General features: G+C 37.4%; 1 protein-coding gene across 1 annotated transcript; it reads left to right on the plus strand.

The window, feature by feature from the left end:
- The first annotated feature begins 1127 nt into the window (after nt 1-1127).
- cacnb2b (calcium channel, voltage-dependent, beta 2b) lies at nt 1128-26579 on the plus strand. Its single transcript, XM_055033684.1, is given in 17 exon segments — nt 1128-1596; nt 16456-16521; nt 17318-17440; nt 17698-17837; nt 18616-18677; nt 18777-18802; nt 19454-19534; nt 20251-20309; nt 20410-20519; nt 21723-21731; nt 22588-22739; nt 22870-22965; nt 23392-23532; nt 23534-23566; nt 24363-24522; nt 24525-24603; nt 24605-26579. Coding segments are annotated over 17 exon segments (1839 nt in total). The 5' UTR covers nt 1128-1548; the 3' UTR covers nt 25059-26579.
- Nucleotides 26580-27003: the final 424 nt, after the last annotated feature.

Below are 27003 nucleotides of genomic sequence, written 5' to 3' on the forward strand. Positions count from 1 at the left end.
TGTTACAATTTTAACAAAGAAGAAAAAATGGCACTTGTATATTTTTAATTAGGTTCAGATATAAGTCATGTTCATAATGAAACAAAGCAACTGTGTAACAGGTACAGTCATAAAAAGTAGCTCAGAACTAGTGCAGTCAATTCAAAGAAAGCTCAGAAAATATTGTGGTGTTTGTTATGTTACAACTAGAAACTCTAGTGTATTTTATTGGGACTTTATATCACAGATCAACACAAAGTAGTGTATAACAATAAACTGTAAATATGTTCAGATTTCATTTAATTTAATCTGAATTATGTTTAAGTTGTACATAATGGGTAATAAGTTTGGGGGATAAAGGTTTTTTTTTAGGCCATACAAGAATGCACAAGATTAAAAGAAAATGACTCAAAATTGAACAACAGCAGAGGCACTAAGAGTGGACAAGGTGAACAGAGATGAGGAAAATAAGATAGAGAAATGAAATAAAGAGAGGGCAGATCGTGAGATAAGGAAGGAGGGGGAGATAGAAGAGAGTTTGGGGGCTGCTGAGCAGGACAGGAGAGGAGGCTTTGTAAATCTGACAGACTGTAGGTGCATTTGAATTCAGGCTGTGTTTCTCCTGCGCTAGCCGAATGTTACCCAGCTCTAGCATGGCAACAGAGAGGGGCAGCACTTCAGCTGCAGCCTTTGCACACACACAGACATGCACGTGCATAGACAGTCGCAACAGGATCACAAAGAGTGACTCAGGTAAGCTGAAACGCCCCTGAAGAGACAGTACCCCTGTGGTGAAGGAAACGGCATGCGCAGCGAGAAGGAGAGACAGTGGTTGAGAAGGAGGAGGGGCTACAAGGCTGGAATCTTTAAAGAGGAAGAAAGAGAAGACTGAAGAGCACTGAACCAGAAACTGTCTGATTCTGGACTCCTATAGTGAGCTTAAGAGAGAGGGATGAGGACAAGATGGATGTGGAGTGATGCAGGATCTCTGACCAGATTAATGTGAGAGACTGAGGAGCGCTGAGAGACTCACAGAGAAGAAAATGATATTTAGTTCCAGCAGCAGACTGTTCTCGGTGTTTGAACTGAAGTGCAGACTGAAGGATTTTCAACAGGAGATGCTGAGACACTGATAGAGGTGAGGCGGGATGGAAGGGCAAATATGCAGACCGACAGATGAACCACCTGTTCTTTTAAGGATGAGATGAGCATATTCAAACCAAGAGATTTAGAAATCCTGCTACTCTTCAGACTGACTTATCCTACATAGGTGGTGGATATCTAGACATATATGCCGTCAGCCTCACCTGGACCAGGTCTCAAAAGAGGAAGCAGACACTTGACTCCCCAGGTGACCTCCCCTCTCTCTCCACCCCTTCGACAACTTGTGGACTTTGTAAATTGGAGTCTTCGTCTCTCGCGGGATCCCCAAACTCCCTGATGAGCTTCACTTAATGGACCATGAGAGTGAAATTTGTGAGCTGGTTTTAAGGTGACACCCACCCCAAACCCCCCACCCCGGAGGCTCATCTGGCCTGTCCCCTTCTCTCCCTAAAACTTGATGTCTTGATGCATTGCTGTGGGCTGGGACACTGGCGGAGAGTGCAGTCCACCTATGTAAGTGGCAGCATCACCTGCAGGATCTATATGCACCCTTTTGATCGCATAGCAACAGTGGAGTCTTGCGGCGGGGTAGAGCAAAGGGACTACAGGAGGGGCATAGCAGTTAATGCACTTATTCAGATGTGCATCTATGCATTGTCTTTCATCTGCAGTACGTTTGCATGCTCAATTACCCAAACAGTGAGTTTAGACTGCGGACTCTTGTACTTTATTCTCTCTGTTTATTCTCAGCCGGGATTTGATCTATTAAGATAAAAAAAAAAAAAGAATGTCAAAAGATTCACTATAATGATTCAGATGGTTTTATTTTCCAAAATAATCCTCTTGTCACAGACATTAGAAGATTTTTTACTGGTGGAAAGAGTTTGTAACTGGATGGTTGTGGGCTTGATTCCTGCTTTTTTCTGTCATATGTCTTTGTTTCCCTGGTACTCAACCCCCAGTTGCCTACTGATCTGAGTATTGGTATATATAATTGAGTGTCAATGTGTTAAGGTGGCTTCAGTGTAAAGCTCTCTGAGTGGTTAAAATGACTGGGAAAGATCTTCAGGCCACCTATTATTTTTATTACTCGTATTCAAATGTATTAAAGTACCTTGCAAAAGAGTAAAGCAACTTTATTTTGGATAAGCTTCAGTTGACTGATTAATGTTCACCTGTAAAGACACCAAAAGCAGTCATTAATCTGTAAAAAGCTTGCACCAGATTTTTTGTAGTTTTAGTATTCTGTGCTTGACCTGCGACAGACTGGCGACCTGTCCAGGGTGACCCCACTTCTCACCCAGAACGTTAGCTGGAGATAGGCACCAGCAGCACTCCCAACCTCACCAGGGACAAGGGTGTTAGAAAATGGATGGGTGGATGGATGGATTTTGTGATGAAACAGAGTTTAACGTTTTAAAACATTTCTTTGCATGTCATAAACTGAGCTCCATAGAGTTTGTAGATATTGATAAATTGCTGCCTGCAATCAGAACCATAATCTAACCCAAGTGTGAATAATATTGGCAGAAAATGGACAAGTTTGGGCTTTCAATCTATCGATGAAAGGACTTGACAGAAATGTCTTTTTCTTTTCTTTTCTTTCTGACTTCCCTTTCCTACTTTTCCTCTAACTTTCTCCACCAACTCATCTTTTCTTACTGCATGAGTTTTGCATGTGTCTCCACTTCTTTTGGTAATTCCTCTTAATGCTGATATTATGATGTTAATTAGAGCTGTGCATTTTGTGATGGCGTCAACTGCAGAAAACCTTATCATCGCCATATTTCCTCACTCATGAAGCTGGCTTACTGTTGGCCCTCAGCTCTCTCTCGACTGTCAGCTTAAAGCCTTGCAGATTACTGTGCGCTGTAACCGCTGCATAGCATGAGTGCCCACCTCAGCACCAAGGCAGAAAAAAAGGAGCTTAGAAAATCAAATAAAAGCAGAGTCGCAACAACAAATGATACCTGGAGCTCACATTTGATGAACTCATTGATGAATGTATGTGAGCATAGTTTGGTAAAGACTGTTGAATAGGAAAGCATCAATAGTTTCAAACAGAAAATTGTATTTTATTGAACTGTGCTCTGCATTGGGTAGTCAAATAGAGAGCACTGTTACTCTAATCCAGAATAAAAGGTTGAGCTCAGTAAAGGCTGAACAGTTCCAATTTATTACCAATTTGTGCTATTTTTTCACTTTATAATTCTTCAAAAATACTTATGTGCCAATATTTATGAGTCACATGTAGCTCTATACTTCCATTTGAGTCTCTACTGCTCCAAGAAACGGTTTGAGAGCTTAAAAAACTTCCCAACCTTTTTTCTGGCAATAAGTTCATGATTTTTGGTATCTGGAAAACCAGCCGTTACAAAAACCCAGCCTGTTAGCCAGCAACCCAAGTGGAGCTCCAGCATGTTTGGTCAGCTGGTTTTACTGCTTAATGTGCTGTACAGAGGCTGCAAAAAAAGACAAATGTTTAGTTGTCAACGTTCCCTTCAGAAATCTCTTGCTGAATCCTTGTGGGTTGTGCTTGAGGCTCCATTTCTTCTGTAGTTGTGCATATGTTTCTAGATATTTCCAAATCAGAATCAAAATTTATTTTATTGTCATTGTGCATGAAAGAAGGCACAACAAAATTTTTTAAACTTCACATGTATAAAGTGTGAGAGTAAATGTTTATTTGGGTGGCGTGGCATGACAAGAGACACAAAAACAGCTGATACAAAAAAAGAAGCAGAACTGAGCAAGCTACATCTTATTCATTGAGAATGATTTTGTGCAAAAAAATGTAAAGGAGATATTTTGTAGGCCACAAATCTATTCTGACATTTTACAATCAAGCATAATTTCCCCTTTATATTGCTTATTGGAAATATTTATGTCTAAAAAGCATCTCTACTTACCTTTATGGTTCTTCACACTCAGTTCTCTTTTTGTTAAATGAATAAACTGTTAAAATGCCAATATGTTTTCTTTCTGTAAATATTAGTCATCCACTCTAATCAAAATTATTAAACAAGAGTTACAATCTGTTTGGTATTGGCAGAGAGAATTTGGCAAGTTTTTATGGAAGAAAACTCATATACTTAAATATGATGCTTAACCAGCAAATATATTTTTCTTACAAATGTGACACAATTTAAAGGGAAGAAAAAGACAATGAAACAAGATATATTGCCAAGAAGCATCTGTACAACTAAAAAAATAATTGCCCAGACATAAATGTTTCTTAATTTTGTGCAAAGTTCACTTCAGAGTTGCTCACATCATGCTTTGTCACTAAAGCTCCAGAAAAGGCTCAATTTGAATCTGACTTTAGGTCTGGAAAAACAGGCGATCGTGTATAATTCCATTAATCTCTTATTCTACCAATCCTTCTCTTTCCCTGTCTGACCAATCAGAGGCTCATCGGCCAGATTACAATCAGAGAACCAGATAACACAGGCAGGGATACAGGCATGCAGGCTGAATGGGTTAATCCTTCCCCCTGTTATTCTCTGTTTGACATCGTATGAAAAGAAAAAAAGACGTTAGCGAGAAAACAATGTTTTTCTTTAATCTAAAGCTGGAGCTGCCCTCAAACCTGCTGTGCTTTTCCAACTGGTTGATTTCACCTTACTCAGTTTCCCATCATCGTTCTTCCTCACTGTTCTTCTTCCTTCATGTCCCATCTCTTTTGCCCCAGATGTTAGGAGGGAAAAGTTGACTGCCGTTTTTTTTTTTCTCACAGCATTTTAAGCCATGCTTCAGATAGATGTTTACCTTCACATTCTCACGGATTTTAGTCATTTAAGGGTGATCAGGCAACCATCAACAAAAAGGAAGAAGAGGATGATTCAGGCAGAAGATGGAGGGAACTTTATGCAAGTTCTATTTCTGCCTCTGACAGCTACTTCTGGAGCTCGTCTTTGTTTCTCTTTGGCTCCCACTCTTCCTCCTCCTCCTCCTCCTCCTTGCAGAATGTTTCGCTGGGTCTGATGGACAGGCGAGGCTTCAGGCAGATGTAAATCTGGAGAGGTTTGTTGGCAAAGGGGGCAGACAGTGGAGGTTGGAGGATGTTGCCACAGCTGCTAAATGCAGTCTGGGTGTTTTTGCATTTGACTGAGTCTGTCGGGATTCAGGTTCTCTGGCTTTCCACCTGTGGGCCATGTCCAAATTGCTGAAGGCAAAGAATGTCTCCTGGGTGAGTATTGGCTCCTTATCTGGTAGGATGTGGGGAGGAGTGAAACTAGGAAAGAGGGGGAGAGTTGTTACTGGATTAGAAGAGTTCATTTAAAAGACTTTTTCTTGCTATTGGTGTTATCTGGTTAAACGAGGGTTATTACAAGTTTTTACAAGGAGATTATTTTTCTTTTCACATACTAATTTGTAATTTACCATTTTGGAAGCTTTTTTTTTCCACTTCAGCAGTTTTGTGTGGAACACTGTGCAACCAAAGATGATTAAAAAGGGATAGTTCAGAATTTTTTACCTTAGCATCTGGAAAAAGACTGCAAGTTGTTGACATCTTAACTGCAGTAGATGAAGGTAGAGAGGGACAAAAGCGGACATTTAATGTCTGAAGACAAATTCAGTCTCAAACACATTTTTGCACATGTCCATATTTTTGAAGGTTATTTTCAAAAGATTGAAAACGACACACAAATCCTTCTGCCTTTTGTTTTTCTAGTTGAATAATAAAAAAATAACTTTTTTTCCTTTTGTTAAAAGGTTTGGTTCTGACCAAACTAAACTAGCTGAGTAAGCACAAAGTACTTAAAATATAATAACTCTTTGTAGAAACTGTCAGCAGGTGTTTGCAGTAACTGAGAAATTAGTCTTTAACATCAGAGTGAAAGAAATGGGCTCTACTCATTGCAGATTTTTTTGTTTAATTTGACCCCAAGTTGAGTTTTTTTCAATGGCCTGTTGACCTGTTGCTACAGCGTCTTCATCAGGTTCATGTCCAGACATTGACTAGGCCACTTCAAAGCATTTTCAGCCATTTAGATGTGGCATTGCTGGTTTTCTTCATTTGTATTATATATAAGTTATTATCAGTGACAATTACCTTACCTGACGAGGACAGATTTCATAATAGAAAGCTTCCCAGAAATTAAATATGCACCGAGAAAGCTGTATCACTCTGCCTCATCTGAAGATTCAGCTGTTTGGGAGCTTGAAGTTTGAAGAGAAACTTTTAAACGACAAAATCTGGAAAGCACACAAACACGTCATCTTCGTTATACATACAAAATCCAAAAGCGTTCTCCGTTATCGATGGAGCTACAGTTGATAGATAATTTGTAGCAAATGATGCCTACAGGTACAGCCCAGATGATTTGGTGGAAGTGGTTCCTCTTCAGTTGAAAAAGAAGCTGAAGAAAATGTAGAGTTCTAATATCTGCTAACACAATGTTGTATCCCAATGATTTGTCATAGAACATTTTCAGTGTGTGTTGCTTTGATGAGCTAAAGTCACATGAAACAGATGGTGATCAACCAACTAGCTAATAGCTTTCCTCTGCTCTGAGGATCACACCCTCCTACCAAGGTACACGGAGACTACAGCTGCATTAGAGAGCCAGATTGTGGAAGACAATGATTCATCTCCAATCAGGGAAAATGGGTGTAACTTAATTGCCACAGTTTAAAATGGCAAACTGAGCACGGCATTTCGGCTGACAATAATGGAGTCAGGATTCTGTTTTCAGACTGAAAGCAGATGTACGTTAGTGAGCTGTGTGGACAAAGTGAAGGACTGAGTAAGAGGTTGGGATCTGGAGCTTTGCCGGTAATTGTGCGTGCCATCCATTTCTGGCCCAGCAGCCCAATCAGGCATTTCTGGCCTCAAATAACAACACACTCACATGCAAGCACACTGATTGTAAGAGGCTTAGTGACGGAGGCTTGTTTATGAATGTGTGAGCAGACATGTGCATATGAACACGTGTGATAGAGTGGATAAGCCATGACAGTAGCGGGCTCTGAAGAGATGTATGATTTTTCCTCTGCAGAAATGTAATGAATGTTGCATATCTTTTGAGGCTGTTAAGCTCTTTCAGGTGAATTGGAATAACTTCTTAATATGTTACGAGAGATAAAGCAGCTGTTAGAACATTCAGTTTCTCTTGCCTTTCTTGTCCTTATAAATGCATAGTGTTTTTAAAGATTTTAAAGTAATTTGTCTAGAAAAAATTCCAATATTTACTTGGTAAAAACCTGGAAACTTTTTCTGAGTTATTTTTATACAGATGCTCTTCTGAACACAAGTCCTGAACATTGTTTGCCTTTTGCTCATATTTTGTCAGTTTTTACTGCACAGTCTCCACATTATGCTTTAGTGGTCAGGTACATATGTGGAATTGAAACGGAAGCAGCCAAAGCCAAAAGAAAATCTCCCGAAAGACTCCTGAACATAACAACTTTATGAGTGTATAAAAATGTAGTAAAGAGAAAATTGGGATTGATTTAAAATATTTAAACAGGAGAACAGCTCATTTAGGCCAAAAATGTGTTATTCCAAAATAAATAAATGAATTCTAGCAAAGTATTTGTACAAACCCATCAAAGCAGTTACTGTTGGAAGAACACATTAGAATCAGTCCACATACAACAGTCTCTGTCTTGTGTGTTTTGGCTGCTTATTAATATTATCATCTCCAAAATCTATTTTTACAACTAGATTTGGCGGCCATAAGTGGTCTGGCACTAGCTTACCAAGCTAACGTTAAAATACATCTGACTCTAAAGCAGCCTGGATTGATGGGAGTTTTTTTCATGGTGGCTATAAAACCTTATTTATGACCTTAAGAGAAAAGAATTGCATACAAGGAAATTGAATTCTCTTAAATCCAAAATTCAAAGCAGAGTGTACGCTTGAAGTGCTGCAACATGCAGTTAAATAATGAAGGCCCTGAATGTTAAGAAGGTCCAGGGTGTTCTTAACCTTAATGTAAAAGATTAGTCCTGCTGGCTCATAAAATGAACAGAAGTAGGTTCTTAAAAAAAGAAAGAGGCGATCTAAAACTGTCAAATTGCTATAAAAACTGTGGCAAAGATCACATACACTGCCTATGTCTGTGAGTACAGAGATTTTTATACTTTAGTAGTTTAGGCACATTTGTGTCTGACCCAGAGGTCACAGGCTTGGGCCAAGCTGACAACAGACATGGAGCTTTCTTTTCCATATTCAATTATGTAACCTCTCATCTGTGTCTCTCCCCTCCCAGAGCTCTCCTGGAGGACTTTAGTACCCCACTGCATCACCCATCTGCTGATGTACTGGACAGTTGTGGATAGGAACCAGCTGCAGTGGCCAATGGGTCTTGCTGCATCACCTACTTTAGAAGAGTGGTGAATGTAGCAGCCAAAACATTTGATTTAGAAAAGTGAAAATGCAGAAACAAATGAATAAAATTTAACACATTGCTTAGATGCATCATTTAGGATTTTAATTACTATCTTTTGGTATTTTAAAAAGAAGTACTTTATATTAGGATGGCATACATAATAGGAACCAATTTGAATGCTCTGAATACAGATTCTTTAAAAACCATGCTTTGTGTTATTAATTGAAAAAAAGCACAAGGAAGATTTCTTTAATCATTTCTAAAACACAGTAAACATTTCATTTTTGTGAATTGAATATTGTGTACTGAGTGCAGAACGAGGGTGCTGTTCAGGACCAACAGTGCAATATTCTAATGAATACAATCTTTAGTATGTTTTCGACATATGATAGCTTTTACAAACACTTTAAAAAGTTTTAAATGCATTAAATAAGTACAAATATGAATATATAAATACTTGTTTCATAGTTGATTATTTAAATGAATTAATAAATGATTGAAAACATGAGTGAATCCCTACTTACATGTGGAAATCATTAACTTAAATCACAATTTATGACACATAGTATTTTGCATTTTATAACTTTTAAACAATTTAAAAGAAACAAATTGAGTGTTTGTATCTGTAGTAAATTAGATTATTTCATATTTAAGCATGTGCTTGATTACTCATTTGCATTATAATTTGAGGCTCTTTTGGCTCCTGAAAGGTTCTAAGCCCAGTGCGCCACTCATGCAAGAACCGCCACCGGTTGTCCTTCTGTCAGGATTCTGCAGCGATGTCCCGCCATATGCAGTCCACACGCAGTGAAGGGATAACCTCATGATATAACAATCATTGTGTGTGCGTGTGCGTGTGTGTGAGTGTGCAGCTGAACACAGTGTTAGTGGTGAGAAAATCTCATGATTACTCCTTCCGGATGAGGAATGCTGGGTTTGTCCGTGTCCTGGGCTGTAAACAGGGCGCACAAAGGCATTATCTATTGCCTGATTTTTAATTCCATCTCTCTCCCCTGAAGCCGGGCCAAAAATATTCTCATTTGTGCAGCCAGACCCCAGGAAGTCGCACGGGACGCACGAACACATTCATCAAGCGTCACTCTTGCCGAGGATGAAATCTGCTGCACAAATGAGACGTTTCTCACCCTGAAATATTTCTGGGTTTATGGAGCGCGCAGGCAGGTTGGGACAACTTTGACGTGTTCGGGAGCCTGAGGTCAGAGTGAGCGGTGTGCGGCGCAACAGATGCCACACTGAGAAATAAGCCTTTAATACCCAGAGGACTCTGGAAAGGGTAACTACTTTCAACTCAATACGGTACAGCTTCCAAACTCGTCTCCAGTGCTGACCTGCGCGTCGCGATTCGTTTTGGGAATTTGTTTTACGCTAAAAACAGCGCGTAAAGAGCGGACTTTTCTTTGCGCAGAGATCGATCCATGTGACACTTTAAACGGAAGTAAGCGGATTCTCATGGCATGCTTCATGTATCGCTCACTGGAGCCAGGTGAACGGTGAAGTCAGCTTGTTAGGATAATCAACGACACTTTTAATCAACGATGCCGCCCAAAAAGAAGGTAAAATTCCCAGGATTCTCTTGCTTTGCTTCTTCTTCTCTCTCTCTCTCTCTTTTTTTTTTTTTACCTGGATTTATCTGCATGCGTATCTGTGAGTGTGTGCTGAACAGGAAGCGTAAAAAAAAGACACCATCTGTTGCACTGGGCGTTAATCCCGTCTGCGAGGCCTTTCCACATCGTTGCACTCACTATAACAGCCACAGCGCTGCAGGGGCAGAGATGCTTTTCCACATGCTTGTATCATGCCATGCGTCCTGCTGAATGACAGGCTTCAGAGAGTTACATAACTAATAGTCTGAGGATCAGAGGAATTAAATCTCTTTCCTTGATTTTTCTCTCTTATATTGTGGGAATTGCCAGTGGCTGACTGAATTCCCATTTGCTTCAGCATTGAAGAAGTAGCAAATGGATTAAGGAACAACAAAACAGGGCAAAAATCACAACTGGAAATAGGGACTTGTACAGAGTTAAACTGATCAAACTTTTCTAGAAGAAAAGTTTTGATCATTTCTGTTGTCTTGAAGCTGTGACAGTATATGTTTTTTTTTCTTAATTATTACGATAACTTTCTCTATAAAGACAAACTCATTTGCGTAAATAAATCACAATATATACCACTCCAAACTTTATTGTAATTGATCTGGCTTTTCTGCAATTGATCAACACAAAGTAGTTCACAAATATATAGTGGAAAAGCAATATTGTATGATTTTTATCTATTTTTTTATATTTGCAAATAATTAAAAAAACTGTTTATATTTCTACTTAGTCACACTTCCTCTAATAGGCCTAAAAGAAATGCAACTCAACCAATTGGCTTCAGAATCAATGGTTAGAATGAAAACTGTCTCTAATTGCTCAAGAGGTTTCTTAGTCCACATTATAAAATAAATTGCATTATGAAGAAACTCACAAGGAGAGTATTTTTTTATTATTTTCCAGCCAAGAAGGTCATTGTCCACTGTATTGAGGTGGAACTTACAGAAGTAAAACAACCGTGAACCCAGAGATGCAATGAAATGACTCAGATAAAAGGGTCCAGTCAAACTCCAGGCCTCAATACAGTTGAGAATCCATAGCAAGACTTTAAAACAGATGTTTAGAGATCCTCTTTATTCAATATGACATAGCTTAGGCATTTCTGATAAGAGAATGGGCAGCAATTTTGCCTCTTAACTGCGCAAAATTGATAGAGACAAAATATCTGCATATGTAATTTGAGGGAAAGGTTGTCCTACAAATTATTGACTCAAGTGAACCTAGTGCTAACACAACCCTTTTCAGATACGTATTTGCAAGGCAAATACTAATCTGAAGTGTAATCATCCAATATATGTATTTATATTTTACCAAACTCAAAACATTGGATGTTGCAGAACCTGCTGTCCGTTGATACAGGAGACAGGAAAGTGTAAATGCATTCTGTGAACCGACAAACAACAAAACAGAAATTTTTCATTTGATTTATTTACTCAGTAAGCTAATTTATAATGATCTTGCACTGAACTCAGCACAAACATTGTTTTCAAAGTCTCTCTCTATTGTTGAAGTGACATTTGCTCAACCTTTTACTTCTTCATATTGTTTAGCCTTAGACACTAACCTTAACTAGCCTTAACTTCAAGTTTAACAAACATAAAGAGGTAGAAAATAAATGAATAAAAAAATATGTCGCTGGATGGCCTACTGTTTTGGATTGCAGCAGGTTTGGCCCACTGCTTGTTCCTTAGAATAGGAAAAGCCTCTTAGTAGTTGTTACTGGGGTATTACACTATCTGTTCTACTCCCAAGCATAAAGTAGAGCAATAAGACTTTAGAGCTGGCTGTCTGTTAGTTTATAGTACAACTCAACTGTACTGTAATGTACAGTTGAGTTGCAGATAGTTTCAGGTACAAGTAGTTCAAATATAATTGGAAATTATTTCTAAGAAGAATAAGATTTATTTTTCCTACTAATATCCATACAAAGAAACAGACCTCCCTCTTTCCAGCCATATTACATCACACTGTATCATGTGCAGAGATGAGGGACGTCCAGAACTATATCTATTAAAACGGCCAAAGGTCAAACATTAACTTATATTGATACAGTTAATGGATTCTGTGTCTGTCTGTGATGATGGAGCTTGAACTTGTGGGCTCATAGTCATAGGAAGCAGGGATGGAAGTCTATGTGGAATTTGCATTTGTCTCTTTGGACCTAAATCCTAGATTGACGCATGCTATCTTAATCTCCTTACACAGAGACAATCAGAGACCCAGACAGACATAGGAAGAAAATGTGTGAGAGAGAGAAGGCTTAGGACACACACAACCTTTCTCCTAGAAGATTTTTTAATCATTACTCTGTCTCTGGTGCTATGACTTTGGTTACATTTTTATATTTTTTTCTGATGAATAACAAAGCAATGATAACAGTAATATTGGAAACTATAAAAAGTTTTCAAAGCAAAGAGAATGTACTTAGTCATTGTTTTATATATTTATATTTTCAACACATTTTGACAAGATTTAGTAATATGTATAAAGTTAGTGATTCTGCACGCAACAATAACATTACTATATTTTTATGACCTTGCGTTGGTATATGAAGTGTTAACTCAGTCTCCAAATTCCCTGTCCTCAATTAAAAGTGTCGAAAATCAAGTTAGATATACAGAGGCCTAACCTCACATCTAACAGGATTCCAGGGATCTGCTGCTAACTTCTTGGCAGTAGTTAAGTTAGCACACATCAGTGGTTAACTGTTTAGGCCTGTTTGGACAACAAAGGTAAAGGACCAACACACTCTTTGGCATTGATTAAAATGTTACAGGTCATGAGTGTATTTTAGTAATTTGACCTGTTAGATGTGTTACAGACTACTTCCTTCTGAAAGAAACATACATAAATAGTAATGATAAAAAGCACTAATATCAAACAAGGTGTAAAAGCCAGTTTGCTAATTGTTTACATGAGTAGTAGGATATCTAACATGTTATGTGAAAGCTGCCTTATCTTCTCCAAAGGAGGGCACAGAGCCAGGCTCCTTCAGTAATTATGTAAGGCAGCTGATGAAACAGGGTTTGGAGAAAAGTGTATTGGAGAGCACACATTATGCAAATGAGCAATTATTAATGACCAAATGACTACATGGCAAAGAAATCCTCACAGTCTTTGGAATAATTCACCAAACGTTAATGAGTGGCAGATGAACAATAAGAGGACAGTAAGAGCACCACTGAAATCAGATAAAAAATTACTCCCTTTGATGCAGAAAGACAATCATATCCAGAGATCTGGGCTTACTTCCAACTTATGGGTTATATTAGTCACAATTAGATTAGTAAACTGTTGCACTGACTTTAAAATAGAAAAGCATTGACAAACATCTGTTGATGCATCAACTTCCTGTAAAATATCTGTAGAGCTAAAACGTCCGTCCATCCATGATCTGTACCGACTTGTCCTTGCAGGATTACGGGGGCGCTAGAATCCATGACCAGTGGTCAATAGCCAGGATACACCCTGGGCAGGTTGCCAGTCCATCACAGGGCAACATAGGGTGACACACAGGACAAACAACCAGCTACACAAACACAGAGTTCACACACATTTAATGTACCGATGCACAGTAGCTTTAAAGGGATATTACTTTATATACTTTAATTCATACTCCAAACAGCATGCAGTATGAATTAAAGGTCTAAAATTTCTTCATGAGAAATGCTTTTTTGATGAGTTGTGATAGATTTAGCTTTTACTGTGGGCGATGTTTGTGTTTAGGTGACAAATTTCTCTGAATGGTTGCTATGGAAACATCTCCCCATCTGTTAAATTAGTGTGCAACAAGAAAACTATCTTTAGGTAGACAACTCTACAACTGATTGTAATTTGCCTTCAAACCTTCACTGAACCCAAAGGTTCAGAAGTTTTGCTTTACTAGTTTTTGGTAACCTGTTTTTCTAGAAATGCAAACTCATTTTGGACTTAATGATAATAAAACTCATGAAAACTGAAGAGGAATACCGGAAAGAAATTATAGTAAAGTATGCAAATCAGAAGACGAAAGGTGAGGTGGTCAAAATTAGGTGTGAAATAAGCACTTAAGTATTTTTCTTTCCCACATTGGAGAGGCTGTGTCTCACAACTTCAGGAATCAATGAATACCAAAGTCATTGTCTCCTACTATTCTAATGTGATGACACCAGATTCAAGATTGATTTTTTTTTTTTTTGAACTTTGAAATTGACCAGGAAAGGCATACCCACTACTATTATCTTTAATGTAGCAATAGCCCTTATGTTTGCATTTCTTAAAGACCCATTCTGCATTTTAGTTCGCCCTCTTAAGGAATGGCAGTGCTACAGGTCAGCCAGTTGGCTCCTCTGATTATTTCCTATTAGGGACTTTCATCTTCCCAATGTGAGGCTTCCTTCCTAATGCACTTTCCTGGCATACACCAAAAGAGCTGTGTAAACACTTTTGAATGGAAAAGGAGTCACCTTCTGGTTGAACATTATGGAATCCAGTTTTACTTGCTCACATTATGTTTGTCCTTCACTTTACTTCGCTTATGCTTTCATTGCCAGAGATACTTTTTCATGCATGTGTTGTTGTTGTTTCAGTTTGCTTCAATAAGAGGTTGTCTTATTTTTTTGTGTACAACAGTAAAATAAATCCAGAGGTTTCTGTCCCTGTCAGCTGCTACTGGGGAGGTGCTCAAAGTTGCTCAAAACAGCACACAGTCGGAGAAGACGTAGACAGAATGGGAGACAGAGTTCAAGTGACTTTAAAGCATCAGCTAGCTGTCTCTTTTGTTCTCTTTTTCCTTTTGTTGCCTTTTAAAGGCCATGTCCAAACACTGGTGTCTGTTAAACATGAGGTTGAGCAAGTTTCCGATGAGGCTCGTTTTACATCCAGTGAATAAAAAGAATGAATAATTTTTAACTATGACTACATGTAAATGAAAAAAAGACATATCTAATTTGGTGGGGCTGTTTTGCACTGTTGGCCGGGTGACATTGGCTTTCAGAAGAGGCAAGTGCTGTGCGAACAGATGTCTGCACCAGGCTTGGATAAACAAAAACCCATGAATGGGCATAATTTTGTCCCAGGGGAATTTTCTTACTTTTCCTCTCTGTGTCCTTTCTGATAATGTTAATGTTTTTTGACATAATTTATTTTTGAGAATATAAAAGTGAAAGTTTTTTTCTGCTTAACATTTTCCACTTTTGTGCATCTGCTGAACTTCTAATGACATCGCTTTTTAACTACTTGTATTACCATGCAGTGATAGCTGGTGTGCAACTTTTTTTTTTTTTTTTTGAGGTGGCAGAAATAATTTTTGCTTTGTGTATATCATCGTTTTCACAGGTAATGTCTTAAAGAGGGCAACAGCTTTAATTTGTGACACAGCCAAATTCTCCCAACTAACATGAAAGGACACAGTGTTGTGTTAAAACGCACCACACCAAGCTGTTGTTGAAACTGAGGAGGTGATTTGTGACAATAGGATTTAAGTGAATATCTTGAGTGCACACTAGAGGCTGTGCCATCCCCGTGGCTATGATACAAAAGCCATTAATTGCCATGTCTTTGAGAGGACAATCTAATCTCTGAGAGACATGGCACAGCAACTGGAGCATCCCGGCAGGGAATCTGTGGCAACACTTGCTGAAAATTAAAGACAAGGCGTTTCAAGATAAATTGATCTGAGATTGTTAAAGTGATTCAAGGACACTTTCTTAAGTCAAAAGTTTGTCAGTAAAGCATTCAATCGGTCTAAAACATTTTATAAAGACTAATTGTCTTTGACCAACACAGAGGATTGGTTTTCCACATTTTGTGTTGTAAAAAAAAGACAGATAATTACATATACTATCAACAATCAGCACATAGGCAATGGTGTGCAGTGGATACTGCAAAGACTGTGCACATGTTAAACTCCCAATTAGGACAGAGTTCAGTATTAAATGTTTAAACCCCCAAATAATGACAAAAATTGTCTTTTTTTATTTTTTATTTGAGTTCAATTGCACATGCTGACAACATCAGTAACTCCAATGTGTTTTGGAGTTATCTTGATTCTGTTAGTTTTAGTATTGACATACTGTTTCTTTTCATTTTTTGAATGTTCAGTTTTTTACATTATGTTTTGGTACTTTGGCTTTATTTACTGTTTAATTTGGGAATTTAAAAATCCCAGGTTCATCTCTCGGATGAACCTGAATTTCTTGCCACGAAGTTATCTGATTATTTGTTGCCTTGCGTTAACAAACAGGTGCATTCAGTGTCATCTTACTAAGTAAATTAAGCATGATGAGTTTAATTGATTGAAGATAAAGTAGTTAACTCTATGCAAAAGTTACAGAATTAATAAGACATTGCACAAAAATGTCCTTATGTATTTTGGTGACAGTAAATAATTTTATGTAACTCCACACATTCCACTTACCATTGTGATTATATTCTGTTTGCAGGGAGAGCGTCAGGACTCAGATATCGTTGAGGAAAGAAACGCCCAGGTGCAGCTGGAAAAGGCTAAGGTAGTGTTGAGCTGTTGCATAATTTCCTTCATTTCTACCATGCAGAGTAGATGTACAGAAAGACTGTCCAAAAGGAAATTACATCACAGAAAGGAATATTGAACGTTCATTATTCCTGATTCAGTTCACTTCATCAATTCATGTATTTCAACTGACAGATTTTAAACAACTCTGCCATAGAGTGACAAACATGAGGCAATAAGCTTACTTTTTTTTTTTTTTATTAGATGTAACTATAATTTTTTTTTATTACAGTTACATCTGTAATGATCATTATGACTTTAAGGTGGGCCTGTCTTTGCCAGCTAAGCAACCCCTGCTGATATGTCCTGTTGAGATCATCCGTTACAGATTTAATGTACTCTCACAGATTTAATGTACTCTTAACATGCAAAATTTCCCCAGCTTGTAACTCTGCTGGCTCTAAAGCCTCATCTGTCCAAAGTGAAGTAATTAGCAGCTTGATCGTTATGCTACTGATATTTGACTTCTATAGGATTACATCAGAAACACGTTTTTCAAGTCAGCAATGTTGTGACAGTGGCGAACCTACAGCAAAGATAAAGACACAATACACTTTTGTTCACTGCAGACATGCTCATTTGTCATAGTGTGAATATAACAGATGCTACTTGCAACTTTAGCCTTAGCTCTGCTAAGGCTAATGTATGAGAGTAAAACTGAAGTATATATATCAAATTTAGCCTTCGTTCATTTTTACACCTATAGTGCTCTCCCTCTTCCACATTTAGGCTTCTTGTTTTAAATATCTATAACACCTGATCTATGTCCTCAGTACAAGCCTGTGGCCTTTGCTGTACGTTGCAACTTCTCTTATATGCCAGCTGACGACGACAACGTCCCTGTACCAGGGCAAGCTGTCACATTTGAGGCCAAAGACTTCCTGCATGTCAAAGAGGTATGCATTGAAAAACGGCCAACATGTACTGATGAAAAAAATAAAATAAAATTATCAGCACAGACTGACATGCATACAATATTGTTGTCTTCAGAAAAACTTGGTTTTATTAAGCTTTGTTCCATATGCATTATAATAGATATGACATATAATGCATTTTCTATAGTTAACACTGATTAATAACTATGGGGAACAGCCGTGTTAAACTTTTTTATTTACAGTTCAATGTCTTGTTTGATTTGCTTTGCAATTGGAAGAAATTTAACAATGAATGGTGGATCGGACGGCCGGTGAAGGAGGATGGGGTGGTGGGCTTCGTCCCCAGTCCGGTTAACCTGGAAACCATTCTTATCAGAAGAGAAGTCCAAGCCAGAAAAGCTGCCAAGGCCTTGGCCAGGTTGGTACACAGTACTGCTTGACTGAAGCAGTATTGCTTAATTTTTTTAAGGAAGGAACCAAAAGCCAATGTGTTAAAGAAGATATTCTATTAAATCAATACTAGTTCATTTCACTTGGGTCCCGGAAAACAAATGTTATAAAATGTATTTGAGATTTGATAGTACCAGAAAATTGTGCATCTTCCTAATCCAAAGAGTCAGACTCAGTTTCCTGGTTTAATTGATAACCAGGATCAACCTAGAAGAACCACTGGGGATAAAAATCTGCAAACCTGTTACAAAACAACACATCTTAACTGTGGAAATGATCCCTCAAAACAAGCCAGCAGCACATCAGTGGGAAGACAAAACCAAATTTAAACTGAGTCCCCTTCCCAGTTGTTAATGAGGAATTTGCAGCTTTAGAGAAGTTTAAGTCATTATACTTCTCATTATGTTCATTTTTCTAGTAATCTTTTCTCTAACTGAGTAAAATTCACCTTGAAAAATTTTAACAAAGAGAGTTATATATCTGATATTAGCAAATAGACGTAGGGTCCAAGCATTAAAATATTATTGCGTTTTATTTTTGTATTTTTTATTTATGAACACAGGCATGACTGTTAGGTTAATTGTGTATTCATGTGTATGTAAACAGTTGTTTGTGATGGACTGGTGACCAATCTGAGGTGTAACCCACTCCGTCCCTATTGAGCACTGACTGTAGACCCTTATGAGTAAAGCGGTGAACTTTTATCATCCTCTGTGAGAAAATTCATGACTCATTTCTTGTTTCAGCAAAGCAGCATCTCAAGTAGCTCAAGATATGAACTCAAAGAAATACACTCCTCCTTCACAAGGTCAGTTTGTGCACCGAATAAGACTAAATGCACAAAATGGGTAAAATATATCCTGAATGATAATTAATTAACATGGCTTCTTTTTTTCTGTGTGAGCAGCCAACCAGCAGGTGAAAAAGAAGCCGGTAAGTGACAAAGCTAAATTGTATAACTGTTGTGGAACCACAAATGTTTTGCTTCACATTTTTTACACATCAGATTTGAGGACTTCAGGTAAATAAATCTGGTATTTCTAAAATGTTCCTCTTAAACACAGATTTCTGTCTCGAAATGCCTGGATCCATTCAATAAGGATTGTTAATGACAATGCATTGTCTTAGTACATACATATTAAATACTTTATTTTAAAGTATAAAAGTATTCAGTTCCCATAATGGGATTCCTATTCCTCCATGTTTGGTTACAATGAAAATAGATTTAGTCTAACGTCATAAATAAGAGACTAAAAACAAAAATGTTTGGTGGGTCTGTTGACAAATGGCTGACACGTTGCAACTGCATCACCAACCAATTTGCTTATTTAGCATCTTAGTTCAGATCTTGGACACAGAGCAGGGTTAGTAAAGGAACAAGAAAATTCAACAGATTCAAATTTAGCTTTTTCTTCTTTGCAGAAAACACAATGTCAAAAATATTGTTAGATATATTGTTTTTTTCCTGCTTATTTAAAACACAAACTAAGGCTTTTGAGAGAGACTGACAAAATGCAACTTTCTTATAACAGTAACAAAATGGATGTACTTCATTCAAACCATACAATGTGTTTGTGCCTACAGGGGGAACAGGTAGCCATGTACGATGTTGTGCCAACAATGCGACCAGTGGTTCTGATGGGTCCATCACTAAAGGGCTTAGATGTGAGTTTCTTCTGACACTTGATTCAACTCAATAATTTTAGCAAAATATAACATTTGTCACCTGAAGACAAACAGGGTTCATTCATAGCAAATAATGAAATAAATCCAGATTTTTCCAATTACATCTCATCATATAGTCATATTTAGATTCTAGTATGTACAATCTAATTCAATAATTTTTTTTTTAATAATTAAATGATGACAAAATAAATAAAATGCCTATTCAATAAGAATAAGCATTTTCCGGTATTGGAGAGGAGCATCTTCTGTTTAATAGGAATCTTATCCAGCAGAAACAGGCTGAGCAAAAGAGGAAACACGATTTCCAGTCTCAATATGTGTACTGCAGTACCTTTTTGAATGTGCGTGTGTGTGTGGGGGCGGGGGGAGAAAATACAAAGGAATTCATTAAAGCTTTGTCAATGATGAAATCCAAATAGGAGATTCAGCTAAACACAAAAGGAAACATCAGGTCGGATCTGTTGGAAAGAAAAAGAACAAGTATGCAAATATAAATGCAAAGCTCTGTCAGTAGCTCCAGTCAGGAAAATGACCAAGGTCAATTGTATGTTCTAAACAAAGAAAAACAAAGAGAGAGCATACTTATTGATAATTGCAAGAAGTTTGTAAATTATCAGCTAACAGCTAAGCAAGTCAGTATGGCACCGACAAAAACAAGCTGTCGAGCTGAATTATTATTTTCTGTGTAATTCTAGGTTACCGACATGATGCAAAAAGCACTTTTTGACTTTCTAAAACACAGATTTGAAGGAAGGTAAGTTCTTCTTTGTCATTGTCAAACCTGTTTTTATGCACAGTAAAACTTAATAAAGTTGTTCATAAAGATGCTTGTTCTTTTGTGTGTTTTTTTTCAGAATCACTATTACAAGGGTGACGGCTGACATCTCGCTGGCTAAACGCTCTATTCTCAATAACCCTGGCAAGAAGGCCTTAATGGACCGGTCCAACACACGCTCTAATTTAGGTGTGTAGTTTATCATCCAGCAGTGCAGAGCACTAATTATCCTGGGGAACTCTTTCATGTTAATAGGAATACATGGAAAAAACACAACTCTAATAGCTTCAATCATGGAAAAGACAACTAAATCAATTCCAAAACAAGTTAATATAATTGCTTTCTGGAAAACTTGACTTCCCTTGTGGCATCCCCCATATTTTTAAAGTCCTAATTAATTTTTTCTCATACTATCTAAATTAATTTGAGATGAATGTGTCAAAGCTATTTTTGTTTTTTGGCTTACATTGCTGCTCAGTTTTTGCCTTAAATACACAGAGTTGCCACAAAGTTAAATCAAGCATATCCTAAATCTGGAACCATGATGGGTGTTCTACTCTTTTAAGTATATTTGTACTGTTATCTCAGAGATGTGGGTTATTGCAAGGATGTTTCAGAGAACCGTTAGTAAATCTAGAAAACCCAGACTCCAAATGAGTCACGGTTTTTCTGATGCAAGTGTCCAAGGTAGAGATAGACTTTTTGTGACTTTGCTTTTACCGAATGTCTCATGAAAGCTGCTTTGCCACTAACACCATAGTGAATAACTAGCCTGTAGCCTCCACAGATCAGGCTTACTTTGGTTTGAGTGGATTGAGTGGGTTCCTAATCTGACTGTGATCCTCAGAGCTTTGAGACCTTTGATGCTTTTTTTTGTTTCTTGCTCAGAAACTTTTAGCTTGCATGTTCCTGCTTTGAGAAGCAAATGACTAAAGAGAAACGTTATTTGCTTTTATCTTCCAGACATAGTGGATGTAATAAATGTTTTAAACAATAGTTACTTGTTTTTAGCAGGTTCACCATGCTACAAAATATATTTACTGCAAATATTCATGGCTAAAAGGATAATGCTTGTCAATCAGACCTAACAACAGCATCAACAGATCTGCTGCTGCTGCTATGCTCTGCTTATTCTCATATATTTCTATCAGAACCAGCACAATCTCAGTCAGTTAGAAAACTTCCTGGTTTTAGGAAGTTTCATCTTGTTCAAACCAAGCAGATGTTTTTTTTGTTTTTTATCTTTATACTGTAGAATAGTCACAACCGTCTCCCTGTCTACCCTCTGACCCTTTCTACCCATTTCAATAGAGGAGGAAATCAGTTAAAACAAGAGCAGGGATAAGATTTACTTGCTTTTCTCTTGTCTCTCTCATTGCCGTCTCATCCCAGATGCTGCCGGTATGTACGACTGAAAGCACTGGTTGTCCTTGTGTTTTTGACAGCTCCACCTCCTTTCTGTTCTCATTTATCTCATGTTTGTATCAGCTGCTGCTACCCTCTCACTTCTCTGTGCTTCATTTATATTCCATGTACACAAAAACTGACTTCATCCTGTACAGCTTTGAAATATGTAGCCAAAGTGCATTGAAGTGCTTTTGTGTGAGTGGGTTGTCGGATATGTTTTAGGACTAAAACTTGATGTCCTTTCCCGCTCTCCCTCTAGTGGACAACTTTAATATTACCCCTGCCATGAGTTGAAGAAATCTTGATGCATCTACCTTTGTGGTGGGAAGAAATTATACATATAATAAGAACAAAAAACTAAATATTTAGGCTTTTGGTGAAAGTTGCCAAGGTCTTGTTTTCTTTTGTTGTGTAGAACATGCTATTTTTTACATGCTTTTTATTTCTTATGTCATTTGTCATTTGCTCTGTTTATTAGTTTTTTTACAAGCTCAAGTAAAGCAGAAAATCTTTTGTAAATAATTTAATACTCTTGTATGTGCTGAAAGAAGTGTTAAACAGATTTAAACATAAAGTAATCTTCACAGCAAATTAACATTTATTCAAGAATAAGGCAACTTTTTAAATTTATTATTATCATTGAATTGTTTAGTTACTGTAACAGTTTTTCTATAATAGTATAAAATAATATAAAATATGAGAATAAAGGTATAAAGATCTAGAACATTCCTACTGTTGCCAGTCTCAATATGTGTGCTGTCATATTTAGGGTTTTCCAGGGAGATCTTGTTACATCATCTATATTTTATGTTGTCTTAGAGTTGGAAGTTTACATTTTCTGTTTCTGCAGCCCAGATCCAAGGGGAGGTGGAGCGTATATTTGAGCTGGCCCGGAGCATGCAGCTTGTCATTTTGGATGCAGACACAATTAACCATCCACTGCAAGTGTCCAAGACTTCGCTTGCTCCAATTCTTGTTTATGTGAAGATATCTTCACCAAAAGTAGGTTTCATAAGTCATTCATCCTGATAGAATGCATTTCTCTAAATCTGTACTTTTTGCCCTGTATTGGTAAAAAAAAACTGGATACTTACTTTTTTTTTAAAGTTGTGTTCTATTTTGCCTTGTGTAGGTGCTGACAAGACTTATCAAGACAAGAGGAAAATCTCGAACCAAACATCTTAATGTCCAACTTGTGGCAGCAGACAAGCTGGCCCAGTGTCCGCCGGTGAGCGCCATCTGCTGGAAATTGTTAAAAACTACAACAACTTTTTTTTTCTGTTCAAGAGATAAAGATCTGGTTAATGCCGTGTAATGATGTCAAGTCATTTTTTAATCTTCAAGTTTGATACGTTGTTAAAATCAATGCTGAGTAGCCTTAACATGCAGTAAAATAACAAATCCTGTTTTTTGAGGGATTTTTTTATCAGTCTTAAATCCAGCCTTACTTGACCACCAGTGAAGTTCTATTCATTGCTGTATTAATTTTTCTGGATTTAATTTTTCTACATAGTTGTAGACACACACAGTACAGCTATAGTTTTCAGTAAACTTACTCCTGCATTAAACATTCTAACACACATTTACTATGCTCTCCAATGCATCCAGGTGTTCATGTTTGTTCTATTTCTTTCTCACCATTTATTGTCTGTAGGAAATGTTTGATGTCATATTAGACGAGAACCAGCTTACTGATGCCTGTGAGCACATCGCGGATTACCTTGAATCTTACTGGAAAGCAACGCATCCGGCAGAGATGGAGCCTTCAAATGCACTTGTAGCACAGCTGGCTGAGAAACACATTGCCTGCCTCTCCAGCAACAGTACCGGTGCATAAAACACAATTTATACAGTGAAAACATACAGAAATATAAAAAATACTATTTTATATCACCTCATTTCATCAAACTTCATCTCATTCATGTGATGTGTACAGATATTTGTTTAAATTTAGAGAAACTTTAGATTTTTTTTAACATTATTTTTGCTTCATCTGTATGTTTCCACCAGTCCACCTAACATTTTAATTTCATGTCTTCTCATCCTATTACTATGCAAAGTTGAAGAAGAAATGAAATAGGCCAACAACTGGTGAGTGAGTTATTGAAATATTACTGTAATCGTTTTTTAGTTATGGAAAAAATGTAGAACCTCAAATACGTGCTTTTATGTAATGTCTGTAATTTGTAGCCTATTATAGTTAGATGACTGCTTGATCGAAATAATTTTATTTAAGCCTGCCCACATAATGACAGCCATTGTCACCAGAATAGATTATCTCAGTGAGCTGACCAGCGGTTATGTAAACTATTAACAGTTAATGGAAGCAACTGAAAGTCTCGGTTTTCTACTCATGTGAGGATTTAACCATAGTTTAAACACGTTTACAAAAGAATGTTTGTTCTTTTAAACAAATCCAGAAGAAATCCAGGTCAAAGTTTACATTTGAGCTGGAAATAAAAATTATCCATCTTATCATTTGGAAAATTTGTCACCATCTTCGTCACATTGTTTTCATTGTTCACATTGATCTCTCCACATCGTCTCTGTGATTTGGAATTGCAAGTTACTTAATTTTATTGTGTGACTAGTTAAATGATATTCATCTGGTCCTTTTCCTTTAAGGATGAGCAGAAGAGTAAGAAGCAGGCTGCCTCCAAGAGGAAGGGTTCACATGAGAACCACCCAGACAAGGAGACCCCACCCGCCCCAGATCAGGAGGACAGAGTTGAAAAAGGCCAAAGAAAGGAAGAAGAGGAGCGACTTCTGAGGACAGAACCAAAAAGACGCAGCACACCCACCACCATCACCACCACCACCACCACCACCGACGGATGGAACACCACAGCCACGCACAGCACAGCCAAATCTGGTGACGTGAATGTGAAGTCAGGTAGAGATTACAGCCAGAGGCCTCCAAGGAGACCCCTGTATGAGGAGAGGGAGGACAAGGTGGAGGAAGTGGTGGTGGAGGGCGATGAGGAGGAAATACACTACAACCACCGGGGACATAACCATCACCACCACAGTAGCAACCACCACCATCATCACCATCATCACCAACGCCACCGTGGCCAGCTGCATGACAGGGAGGGCTACGAGCAGGAGCACAACGAACGCAACCGACATCAGAGGCATCACCAGCATATCCCAACACGGACACACCATGCAGACCTCTATCCTGCACACAACCATCACAACTACAACCACCAGGGTAGAGATCGGGACAGAGACAGATACAAGGACAGGGAGAGCAACAGGGATCGAATCAGAGACAGAGAAGCACGTCAGTGGCACAAAGATTCTTACATGGATGACTGACATGTTTCTACTCCCAAGCTGATGCAGTTTTATGCTTCCCATTTTATAATGCACTCATAGGTGAAACAGTCATTTTTGAATGTACACTATTCTTTCATACTGTTTATTGCTCTTTAACTCTACAGTGTTCTCTCCAAACAGCCTAATTCATTTTATCTTTCACTAAAATAGAAGCAAATTCTAATTCACACCATCAAAAGGTGGATTTGCTTGTCAAACTGTGTTTCCCTTTTGATGAGGTGAAAAATATGATCCTTCAAGCACTAGGAGGTTTCACATTATGTGCCTGCTGTGTTTGTGGCTGAAGGTAACATTTGGGTTTGCAGATTTTGTCTATTATTAGTCTGGCACAAACCTACCATTGTCGACAGGCATGTTTGCACTGTGACATAATCAATGCTGTTTGCTTTATAAATTAGATGTAGAGACAGTGTTGATACCTGGAGCAAATAATGTTCAAAAATCTGTACCTAAAAGCAATTTCAGTCCAACATTGTTGAATAATTCCAGATGCATTTATTTTTTAGCCTTTACAAAAAAGAAATGAGCAACTTTTATCTTCGTTGACGTTGCTTGGGATTCTTCTTATTTTTACGCTTATCTGGACAAATAAGTTTTCTTCAGTGTAATTTTAACATGGCTGAAAATAACAAAACAGTTCTTTGTGTATTCCATTTTTATTGTCAATTTTTTATATATTGATCAAATATGACAAACAATGCACATATCTTTTACAAGTCTACATCATCAACACTATAGGCAATACATTTATCAGTGATCAAAAAATTTAAAAAATCATTAATTTCCTCAATCAAAACAACAATCGTGAAGAGAACTTAAAAAATGAACTGGAAATAGCTAATCATTCATAGAAAAGTTTAGCAAACAACGTTCTAATTTCTCATTAATTTACATGTAGCAGATATTTGAATTTCATCTTTAGCTTGAATTTGGGTTTAAAGTGAAGTCATGTAAAATTTTGCAAATCAAAATTTCAACATTGTACAAAAAAAAAAAATATTTCTAAATATTTGAATTACAATTTGTTTCTTCACATTTGCACTTTAATTTGTCTCTGAATGCTATTGCTTTATATTACATCCTAAATATTTTTTTAAATATATATAATCCTAATAAAAACATATTTTCTGCTCTACTTTTGGGAAAGTCTGAAGCTATTTGCTGTCTTGCATTTGGTCTGTCTGGAAGCATGACTAATCACTCTGTATGCAGGATGATCTATGCATTTTGTTGTGATAAAACATGTTGCTTGAATACAATCTATGCATTTGTACATACTTCATAATTGCCTTGCTATTTAAATGAAGGGAGGAGTACACTACTCAGTACTGTAGACCTAATGAGTCTGACTTTAGTGAGTAAACAAGACTGATTATAGCTTTGTAGATTTATTTTGTTTATATAATTTTGTACAGCATTCAAAAGTTCATTTTGACAGATATGTATTCTATTGTTAAAAATCATTAAAATATATTATATGCTGTCTGACATTTTATTTAAGTATAGGAGCCCTTGTGTGACTTTTTACTTTCTAAATTGAGTTTTGATTGATTCTAATATTTAAGGACCACAAAGACAAAATTGCTTGAACACTCGCTGATGTTTACTGTACCGGTTTGGTAATGTTTAAGATACTGGAGGTTTGGCTGCCAGGAGGCTTGGACTATACCCCTACCCTCCGTTATAACATGTACAGCAAGCTGAGTATGTGATTATTCAATACCTTGATTTATGTTGCCATTTCACATACTATTTTTTGATTGTTTCATAAGATTAACATTTGCTCACTAGTAAGATGACAAAATTACTATGTTAAAAAAAGGCACTAAGTTAAAACAAATTTTTAGCATACTAAACTAGTATGTTCACAAAAACTGAAACGAGTCAAATACTGCATATTGTAGGTCCGTATAAATGCTTTGAC

The sequence above is a fragment of the Poeciliopsis prolifica genome, unplaced genomic scaffold (genome assembly GCF_027474105.1).
Source record: "Poeciliopsis prolifica strain line A6 unplaced genomic scaffold, Auburn_PproV2 SCAFFOLD008, whole genome shotgun sequence".
Lineage (NCBI taxonomy): Eukaryota > Metazoa > Chordata > Actinopteri > Cyprinodontiformes > Poeciliidae > Poeciliopsis > Poeciliopsis prolifica.